The 11693-nt window shown below is 34.4% G+C and overlaps 1 protein-coding gene across 1 annotated transcript; it reads right to left on the bottom strand.

Annotated features, from left to right (window-relative positions):
* Positions 1–226: 226 nt before the first annotated feature.
* LOC120179089 (carotenoid cleavage dioxygenase 7, chloroplastic-like) lies at positions 227–9383 on the bottom strand. The gene is given in 9 exon segments (XM_039184798.1): positions 227–260; positions 367–467; positions 1242–1436; positions 7057–7206; positions 7304–7701; positions 7777–8052; positions 8130–8261; positions 8341–8469; positions 8594–9383. Coding segments are annotated over 9 exon segments (2205 nt in total).
* Between the last annotated feature and the right edge of the window lie 2310 nt (positions 9384–11693).

Genomic DNA, 11693 nt, shown 5'->3' with positions numbered 1-11693 from the left:
TCCCTACACATAAAAAATTCACAGATATGAAAAGGATTTTGAGGCATTTAATTTCTTTGACTTAAATTACATGCACATTGACACCTTTCATAAGTTTCGCAAAACAAGAAAGCGTCATGAAAAATAATAGGCCAAAAGAAACCACATTCTAAGATATTTTGAGAAATTCACCTCGGTATAAAATGACTACTGCAAGAGTAGGAATGACAGAAATTTAAAATCGAATTTATCCCATCTTCGACGATACATCGTCAGATAAACTGATAAGAGTAGTGTTTCCAAAGTTAAGGGTCATCCAAATGTAAAATCGGGATTCTCTTTTTATCCGGTTAATTTCTGCTCTTGGTAAATCTAACAATAATTTACCTGTGGTCAAATAATTGACCATATTCGTGAACCAAGGAGTCATATTTTGCACCAACATTAGATTTTCTTTGGTAATTTCTTCTTGAATCGGCGGGTCGGATCTAGAAGAGGGAATGTAAATCAAATGATCATTTACTAAGTTCTCGCATCCTTTATTATATTTAATCTCCAAATTGAATTCCTGGAGAAGTAAAATCCATCATATAAGTCTCGATTTTGCCTCCCTTTTTCTCATTAGATATCGTAAAGATGCATGATCAGAAAAAACAACAATTTTAGTACCCAACAAATACGATCTAAATTTTTCTAAAGCAAATATTATAGCAAATAATTCTTTTTCGGTCGTAGAATAATTTTTTGTGTTAAATCCAATGTTCGAGACGTATAGGCGATGACATGTGACACTTTGGCAATTTTTTAACTATGGACCACACCAACGTTTGTATCTGATGCGTCACACATAAGCACAAGGGGTAGTCTCAATTTTGCGGTTGTACAATAAGAGCCGATATAAGATTTTCCTTAAAAATATTGAACGACTCCTTGCACTATGGATTAAAGTCGAAGATTTGATCTTTTTCGTAAATTGCATAACGATTGCACTATGTTTGAGAAGTCTTTGATGAACCTGCAGTAAAATCTTATATGACCAAGAAAATAACATACTTTCCTTATCGTAGTGGGGTAAGAGAGTGAGAGTATAATATCGGTCTTTGCTTTATCGACCACAAATCCATTCGAAGAGACAATATGGCCTAGAATTAACCCCTTATCAACCATAAAATGACATTTTTTGTAATTTAAAACGAGATTAAATTATAGGCACCATGTAAGTATGTTAGTTAAATTAAAAAGGCACATATTGAAAGAATTACCATATGCGGTGAAATCATCCATGAAGACTTCAATACCTTTCTCAACATAATCTGAAAAGATGCTAAGAATATATCTCTAGAACGTGGTGGGTGCATTGCAAAGTCTAAAAAGCTTCCATCGGTAAGCAAATGTTCCGAATAGACAAGTGAAAGTTGTTTTTCCTGATCTTCTGGTGCCATTGAGATCTGAAAAACCTGAAAATCCATCAAGACAATAGTGAGTTTTACTAGTTAATCTCTCTATCATTTGATCTATAAATGGAATAGGAAAATAGACTTTTAGGGTTAACGAGTTCAACTTTCTTTAGTCGATACAGACTCTCCATCCTTTCTATATATGTGTTGGAATTAGTTGAGTTAATCGATCGATGGAATCGGCCAAGAGGGGGTGAATTGGCAATTAAAATTTCGGTGGAAGCCTTTGCAGAAAATTGAAAAGATTTGCACAGCGATTTAGAGTGATTCGACTTTCTTAACTAAAGTCTACGTCCACTAACTTAGCTATCCACACTAAGGATTTTCCAACAAATTCACTAATTTGTTCTTTCTTTTAAGGCCAAAGAGATAACCTTACAACTCCCTCAAGAATATACCCCAATTCTTAATAGCACTCTTTCTCAAAGAGAAGATTACAAATTTGCAAACTTAATGAAAAACCTCACAAGGTAAATATGTTTGCACAATTATAGAACAAAGAAAAGAACACTCAAGAATGAATACAATTGAGTACAAGTAGTGTTCTTGAAAGCAAAATGAATATTGAATGAAAAATAGGCTTGAAATGCTTAAACTTGAGGTTTGATGTTTTCTCTTTGATTATCTCTTAATTCTTGATTCTTGTTGGTTTTTATTGTTGATCAATGGCTTCTAAGCTTGTTTAAATACTCCTTGAATCACTTCTGAAAGTTGGGGATCATTAATGAAGTCATTAGAGCCGTTATTTTGTGAAAACAATTAATAAAATCAATTGGGAGCGTGTGTGCATCGATGCATAGGGCTACTGCATCGGTACACTATGTGTAAAATTCAAATATTTCGACCGTTGGAACACTTAGTGCATCGGTGCACTAAGGGTGCATCGATGCATAAAATGCATTCGATGTTTTAAAATAGCCTGAGTGCATCGATGCATGTCTTGTGCATTGATGCATAAAATGCATTCGATGTTCATTTTATTCAATGGTGCATTGATGCATGGATTGGTACATCGATACACTCTTTTGAAAAAATGATTTTAGGCTCGTTTTTTGTTTGAAATACTTTGTGAAAATTGTTTCAAAAATATTTTAAGATTAAAACACAATTTTACACTTTAGTAAGGATTGAAATTGATCTTTGAAAGACTTGGAGTAATATTTTGATATTCGAGTAATTAAATCGAATATACTTAGAAAATCATTTGTAAAATCTTAAAATTCATTTATACTTAATTTGTTATATCGAAACATCAAAATGTTTTCAACAGAATTAACTCACCAACCTAGTTCTTTATTACAGTAACCCCAGTTTCCTTGGGGACCACATGGATTGGACTTACCCAATTACTAAATGAGATCGGATAAATCATATATGCATCAAGAAGCTTCTGTATTTCCTTTTTCACTACTTCAATCATCGATGGATTTAACAAGTGTTGCACTTCTCGTGAATGTTTTGCTCCTTCAATTTTGATCTTATGCATACAAGTTGTGGGACTAAAACCTTTAATATTAGCGATCGGTCCACCATATAGCTTCTTTATGCACGCGCAACAGTATCACAAGATCCTCTTCTTCTTATATCAATAACTGGTTCGAGATGATTACCGGTAAAGTTTTGTTTTCTCCCAAACAGGCATACTTCAAGTGATCCGATATTTGTTTCAAGTTGATTTGAGGAGCTGCAAAATAGAAGGTAAAATTTTAAAACTCGAGAAAATTAAAGAGAATTAGAAGAAAATGTAATTTTTCTCAAACTCTCCGATTTCCTCGTCGAAGTCTTCCAATTCCCTTCATAAGTAATCAACAAAATTAGATTTTATAAACTCATTAACTCTAGGCTCAATAACATCAAAAAAAATCAAACTTGCAACATTATCGGGATGTCGCATTACTTTGTATACATCATCATAAGAATTTCGCTTCTTACGTCAATTTTTGTATGCACCGTACTAAGGAATGGACGTTAAGGAGAATTTCAGAACAAATATTTATCCGGTCGTTTTCCATGTAATGATATAGAAATCATTCAAAATATGAGTTCATTTACCTTTACTAAGACTTTCTCCAAGACTCTTTTGTGATAGATTATCGAACGATCTATCTGTTGTATCGTCACTATTGTATCTTTCAATGGCTCAGCAGAGAGTAAGTTATATACGGATAAAGGAATCACATTTATAGATGCTCTGAAATCACATACTGCACGTTTTATTCCAATTTTACCAATCTTACAAGAGATAGGGAACATACCTTGGTCCTTCAACTTTGGTGGAAGCCTTCGCTGAAAAACTACAAAAACATATTCTCCCAAATTGACTTTCTCATGCCAGGTAAGCCTTCATTTTGTCGTGCATAGTTCTTTAAGGAATCGGGCATACCTTAAAACTTTTCGGATAAATTCAAGAAGAGAGGTGTTGGTACGCGTCATTTCTATGTCAAATAATTTATCCTTAATCTCACTAAAAAGAAAATAGAAAATAGTAGTAGTTAGAGTAAGGATCGATCCGCAGGGACTAAGGAAGTTACCGAAAATTTGGTTTTTGATTTCTGATCTAGCCAAAATTTGCAAAATAAAAAAAGAATGTGAGAGATTTGATGATAGTTTATAAAGAAAGTAATTTTAATCTAAAGATAATAAAGAAAGTAATTTTAAAGAAAATAAAGATAAAAATTCTATGAAATAAAATCAGCATTGGGATTTAGCTTTTGCCTTAATTTCATCGATCATTGAATATGATCTTAGCTTCGGATTCATGTCGCTTACAGTCTACAGGGCCCAACCCTTGTAACTTGTTTTTCTCTCAAGTGAAATGATCATCCAAAATCAATCTTTGAATCCCAGTCCTTAAGTGGACTAACTGTGACAATCGTTTGCTAAAACCAACTCTATTTTTAGTTTTGGAAAACCCTACTTGAATTATAGTGTCTTGATTAGAATTGAACCCGATTTTAGTTTCCATTAGCGGATCGCTGCTAAGTGTGTTCATAGGAAGTCTAATGTGCTACAAGTTCATCTCAACTATTAATCGAAATCGTAATCAATCCAACACACACTTTTTTAAAAGAAAACATTTTTATTAAAAAAGGATGACTGATTGCTAATACTTGATTACAGAGAACTGAAAATATAACCCGAACAATATGAAATGCTTTCAATTCTCACGATTGGAATTGAGTCATCGGTTCAGCCTTTGGCTTATGAAGAAAATTAGCCAAGCATGATAGAAATCATTTTTAGCATTTAAGAATAATAACTTTTAAAGATAAATAAGGAAAGCGAAAGTAAAAAAATAAAAGAAAATTATTTTTATAAAGTAAAGAAAACTAAGAACAAATGAAAATGAGATACATTTTTGAGCTTAACCCAATGGGGTATTTATACTCTCCTAAACCTTAAAAATATAGTAGAAATGACAAATAGATGATTCTTGGAATTTATTTGAATTAAATCCTAAAAATAAAGATAAATCCTGATTTGAACTTCCAATTTGTGGTTGAGTCTTCCGTCTTCACAAAAATGTTGATTGGACATTCTAGAGGATGTTTACTAGATTCCACGCCAGATACAAATCATGCCCACTAAGCCGACCTTGATTCCAGAAAATAAAAAAATTACAGAATCACGCTATTTAAGTATGATTTATGGAATTTGATATCTTGTGCAGAAAACAAGTTTAAACGCTCAAATCAACAACAAAAGTCAACAAATCAAAGAGTAATTAACAATGAAATAATGACTATTTAAAGCACTAATCAGACGTTGATTTTTACTTTCCGAAAAACATAAAAAATTTCTTTCTTTAGTTTATTTGTCTATTTTTACTAACATAGAAGGGAACGGTGGTGAAACAGTATAGGGAGATGGTGAAGGATCAGATTGTGAGTATTTTTTTCTTTTTCCTCTGAGACCATGTTTCATATTCACTTCTTTTCTGGGAGTTTGCGTCAACTGCTGCTTTTTTCCTCTGGGATTCTGGCTCTTTTTCTTTCTTTTGTGATTTTGTGTCTAACTCCTATAGGATTGGTTGTGCGAAAACTATTCCACTTCGGAGGGTGATAGCGATCACGTTTTCTCGTGGGTTTACCTCGGTTGGAGATGGAAGTTTACTTTGTGATTCCAAGTGCCTCATAGCTTGAGGTAGTTAACTAATATTCTTGTCTATCTCTTGTAAATGTGAGTCAGTGCGATTTTGGAACTTCTCCTAGGAAAGAGCCAATTGTTCAACGATTTACTCAAGTGATAAATTCAACGGCTGATAAGGTCGTTGTGGAGGTGGCCTCTGTTGATAGGCTTGATTAGGCCTCAGATTATGTGTATAATTGAAGTTCGGGTGATCTCTATCCCGGATTGCATGTATTTTCATGAAGATTGTAACATCGAGCAACAGTTCGTCGGATGATCCAGCATCGTGCATATCCCGCATACTTTTGTTATCCAATTTTACCTGCGACTGGGTTCACTTGTAGAACCAAACTTTAATAAGTTTATCTAGTTTATTTTCAATTGAAATTGTACTTATCTCATGAACCTGTCGGTTGGGTTCACTTGTAGAACTAAACTATTGAGAGTTGTTTGCCATCATTGAAATCAATTATATTGTTTCATTTGGTGTCATGTTAACAAGACCTTCTCCGCTAGCAGCATCGACCATCTTCATTTTCAATGGAAGCAACCCTTCATAGAAATACTGGAGAAGCGTTTGCTCAATTAATCTGTGTTGCGGACAACTTGCGCAAATCTTCTTGAATCGCTCACAGTAGTCGAAAAGCGACTCTTCATCTTTTTGTTTAATTCCCAAGATGCTTCTTCTAAATTTGCTTGCCTTTGTTGTTGGAAAAAACTTGTCAAGAAAAATTCGATTTAAATCAGCCCACATATGGATAGAATTCGGAGGTAAATAAAATAGTCATTTTTTTGCTAAACCAGATAAAGAAAAAGGAAAATCTCTCAATTTAATTTGATCTTTGGATTTTCCCTGTGGTTTCATGCTGGAGCAGACCATATGAAACTCTATGAGATGTTTACGCGGTTCTCACTAAGAAGTCCATGGAAGCTAGAAAGAAGATGAATAAGCTCTGTTTTAAGCTGAAACGGAGTTTCGCCTTGAGGGAAGGCAATGCAGAGAGGTTGTTGAACCACAGGTATTGCGGCCAAGTCCCTGATGGTTTAATCGCCCATCGGAACTAGCGGTTGTGCATGACCGGCGTTAGGTGAAGCCTCGGATCTAGGAGTCGATTCGACGATCGATGATACCTCTTGTGTGGAGTGCGATTCGGCACTTGATCTTTCTTGGGAGGTGGCGTCAATTATTCCTTCGAGATTTTATTGTTCTTGTCGTCGTCTTCTTTTCTCTTGAAGCGTTGTCCGTTGATTCATCTAGCTCGTGCTTCGATTTTTGATCAAATTAATTTCATAGATTTCCATCCAAAGACCAATCAATTTCAGTTTATATGATGTGAATATATTGCTTAAACATTATTGTAATATGTTAACATAATATGCCTTCATGGAGTTAGTTGACAGGGGGAAATTCATACATTTATTAAAAGAAGGTAACACGCAAATGATCGTCTAGTGTTCTTCTTTTACTTAAATATTTACAATCTAGCTGCACAGATTAATTAGTATTGTCCCAGAATCCATGAAAGCCGAGAGGGAAGTTCAAGTGCTTGGGGACTTCAAGTCTTGCTACAACCGCATCAGTTTCTCCTATCCTCTTAGGGTCCAACATGACAAGATAACATCTCTGTATTGAAACTGCATACTGTAAAAATGTAACAAAACATTATTATCTAAAGAAGAAAAACCTGTGAGAATGGAGCAAAATAGACGGAGACGAGTATATTGTGTCGGTTTCTGACCTCGACCACCAGAATGTACCCATCTTCTTCTTCTTCAGTTCCTTTGGGGACAAAAATAGGCTCACCGATGAATCTACGAGCCCCTGCGGACCATGTACTAGCTGTTTTGGTCGACAAATTTATCTTCACTATCATATCAAACGGAAAATGAGGCAATGCTTTCCTTGACCCTGATGAAGTTGATGCATAAATGCATTCATTCCTTTTGCCTGAAAGCTCTGGGTTGATAACTGGAAAATCCGATGGCTTGTTCCATTCATTCAACTTTTGCATTAAACATTCTTGGCAGTTGCCATTAGAGTCCAAGTTTATTGATATCTGAACAAGGTGCGGTAGCTCATCACCTTGTTTTACATTCATAATTGAGGGATCAAGTTGACCACTTTGCCAATTATATCCTGTCACAATAACAGTATCTAACATTATGTAAGATTCGAAAGCATTGTCCAAAATCTCAGCAAAAACTCACTTACCAAATAATTTTTGGAAATTGAACCATTGGTAAGAACACGCACAAGCTTGGATTTGGATCTCTGAGTTACCATCAACATCCTTGACCTCAAAAGCATTGCCAACATGTAGCAGCCACTTCTGAGAGGGAGCTTCTAGCGGCACTCTCCAATCTCGCTGCCTGGCAGATTTATCAGCGTGAAAGCGAGGAAGCAAGTAAATGGGAGATGTGGACTTGCTTGGGTTAACTGACAATGCCGATATCATTGGTGATAACCCAGATACTGCTGCCATTGACCCTGCACTTAAATATAACACATTAACATGTTCTTTTCTGTTTACTTCATCCTAAATATGGTCTGCAGTTGATCATTACCAATAACATCAAGCTTGATGCGGTTTCCAAAAAGTATGTAATGAGTATCAGTAAAGGCCCAATCATGGATCATCAAATGATCAGGGATGCTAAATTCTTGTTCCTGCAACAACTCGAAATCCGAATCGAACTCTACAAACATGGAACAAACAAGTCACTAAAACTTCACCATTAAAAAATCTATTTTATGTTGGTAGTAAATATGACAAACCATAAAATGTAAAGTTGCTGCGAGGCAGTAACATGTCCTCTGCATTGCATGATATTGCAAGAAGCCTATTCCTTTGAGTATCAAGTTTATAATGAGACAACAATCTCTTAGGAGGCATCTTGAACACACCTGTAGAGCATATTATTAGAAAAAGAAATCAAGATTCAGGTGGATTATACTCTCTAATATTAAATTCAACTTGGAATATTTAATAAGGTGATATAATCCAATATTGGACATACATAGAACTTACCGTGCAGCACCGGCTTCAACAGACGGGCAGCTACATCCAATAAATTACCGGTACCCTTCTTCTCGAGAGACGGCATAATTTCGTTGCTACCATTGATCGCATTAAAACCGCCGACGGTATCCAACGTCTCGGATTCAATCTCGTAAGGGTCTCCACCTTCCCATAAGCACAGTAATCTTCCACCCCACCTCAACACACTGGTGTTAGCTACATTTTTCATCACCTTAACATTACCGAATCTTTTGCCCCCTTTCAAGACCGAAAATGGACCCCGATGCGTAAACCGCCATGTGTTGGTCAGGGGATCATGCTCCTCTACTAGTGCTTCGGTCTTTATGTACTTAGCCATGAATTTAACTTGTTTAGCAACACCATCGATTCTAAACGCTCGAAGATAACCATGACCGTCTAGAGGGTGCACGGTGGAGCCGTGATCATCAGTGAACAACCCTGGACCGGTTAGGTAGTATGTACCGGAAGGGAAGTCCGAGGGGATTGCACCTTGTACGACTTGGAGCGTTACGGGGTGGGGTGTCTCGGTGCGTTGTGAGATGAATAAAAACTGATAGTCCCAAAACGCAGCCATGGACTCATCCTGGTCTGGTATTGTTGAAGGGCCAGAAACATGATTAACAACAGGGTTAGAGATAGATATGGCCCGTGGCAGTTTCTTTGGTAAGGATGGTTGATGCAGGTGAGGCAGTTTCAGTGGCAATTGGAACCCTGATGGAAGCAGTTTCGGTGGCGATTGGAACCCTGCTGGAATGATATGGAATGATTTTGCTTGCATTTTCTTTTTCTTTTGGGACTAGTGTTCTCTGTGGGGGGAGTTTCCAAGGGATGCTGAAGGAGTTGTATATATAGCATGGCTATTAGTTTATTGTTGTTATTACATGTGAAGGTTGGCCACTTGGGCAATTCATGTGGTGGGGTTGCTGCTGGTCTATCATGGAAGACAAGAATGTTGCACCATGGAAATGGCAGACATAATATGTCCTTATTTTTATACAATATTTAGTGATTATTTGGACCTTTTTTTCAAATTTTAAAAATCTTTTTTACATTAAAAAAGATTAAATATTTAAATTCATATCTTTCTATGTATTACACCATTAATATAATAGATAAACTAATATTTTAGTATTTTAGTGCATTTTAGCATTAAAAGTTGTTCCGATGGTAGAAAAGTTTGGTTGTTTGAGAGTGGGGAGAAAGGCCAAAAAACTAATACAATGCACATAGAGAGATATGGGGTTTGATGCCATCAAGAGTTGTTGGTAAGATGCTGGGGGAAACTGACAAATAATAAAACAAACACAAGACAGTGGGCCGTCTATTGAGGAATATGCTGATCTCACCTTCAACTTACCCCTGCTTGTATGCTTCCAAATCTCAACTTTTCGTTTTGGCAAGCCTTTTTTCTCAACTTAATTTGCTTTCCATTGGATGATAGCGGCAGTGTAATTTTAATGCCCTCTCCTCTTCACAATTTCCATGCTATTTATGGAGAAAAGTGATCAAAAAGACTTTTTTTTTTCCATTAATACGAGTAAAATCATTTCACATTTAACGTTTATACGCATTCCTGATACTTAAATCTAATACCTTAAAGAATAACAAGTTATTTCGACTGAATTGATTTGGTTCGTACGAAAAATTTAGATATATTAGATAGTCATATTTAGAATTACTTTGAAATTTTATTTCTTTCTTATATATTAGGGTTCCAATAATTTAATATCAACATCTTCAAAATATAATTTATTATTTAACCATTTATTTTAATTACTTAAAACTAATTAAAAGTTATAACTCATATATTAAAATATCAATAACCGGTTATTATTGTAAATACATTTTTATTATTATTAAAAATTTACTATATTATATATAAATAATAAATCTAAAAACAATTGAATTAATATATTTTCAATTTATCTTATAATGTCTAAAATATATATTTTATTGTATTAAAAATACTTTTAGACAGCATTACCAAACACTAAAATCACAAGTTATTACGGTGATAATGAAGAATCAACAGTGATAGAGATATGTGATGAGAAGATCAGTTATAAAAATTTGGAAAAGTGGATCATGGTGGAGATGAGTGATGAGATGGACTTAGATTTCTTTGGCTTTGGAAAACTATGAAAGAATAATAAAAAATAGATTCAATTGATCTTTATTTAGGTAAATTAGATAAGATATCATTAGATTTTAAGTTGTTATTGTCTATATTATTAAAATTTTAAGTATTTCAATTATATTTTTAAATTTTAATTTTAATTTTGATTTTAATTATTTTACTAGGTTGTTTAAATACAATCACTGTGATGATAATATAGACAAAATAATATCGTTTTAACGTGATTATTGATATCTAAAATAACATCATTTTATGTCATAAACTTTAGAGGTTTATCGGTTTTATCATTGAACTTTTAAACATCTTTCTTTTTTACAGTGATTTTTTTATCGTCACTGGTGAATCATATATTGTCTTTCACAACAAGGCCGATATTAAAACATTTGTATTTCACATTTCCTTATTCTCATAAGATTGATTTTCCACGAAACTCATTTAAAATCGACAAAATTAAACCAAAACCTACAATTTTAAGGAATTATAAATTTTTTCATATTTGAGGGTTTTGGCGTGTTTGCTCAAAGTTTTGAATGGTGAGAAACATTATTTTAATATAACAAACAACATATCTCAAAATTAACCTCATTAGAACGACAATCAAAATAGATCAAAGTAGTAGCACGTCTGACTTTTAGATGACTTTTTTCAATCTAATTTTAGTGGATTTCATTAAAATCAATCTGATGAGAAGATAAATGAGTGAAATGTGAATATTTAAAAGTTTAGTAGTAAAATTAATACACGCTTAAAGTTTTTTTTTTTTTGAAACAAAACGAGAATTGCATTAACCATAAATAGCATCAGATAATACAATAGAGCGAATAAAGTTTGGGCATACATCAAAATAAATAGGCAAGGAGTGAAACTCCCAAGTGGCTAGAGAATGTGCAGCTACATTTGTAGTACGAGGGTCATGGGTGACTCGTGGGGATGGATTATCGGCCAGTAGAC

Source organism: Hibiscus syriacus, unplaced genomic scaffold (assembly GCF_006381635.1).
Source record: "Hibiscus syriacus cultivar Baekdansim isolate YM2019G1 unplaced genomic scaffold, ASM638163v2 tig00112400_pilon, whole genome shotgun sequence".
NCBI lineage: Eukaryota > Viridiplantae > Streptophyta > Magnoliopsida > Malvales > Malvaceae > Hibiscus > Hibiscus syriacus.
This window is presented reverse-complemented; position numbering and strand designations above follow the sequence as displayed.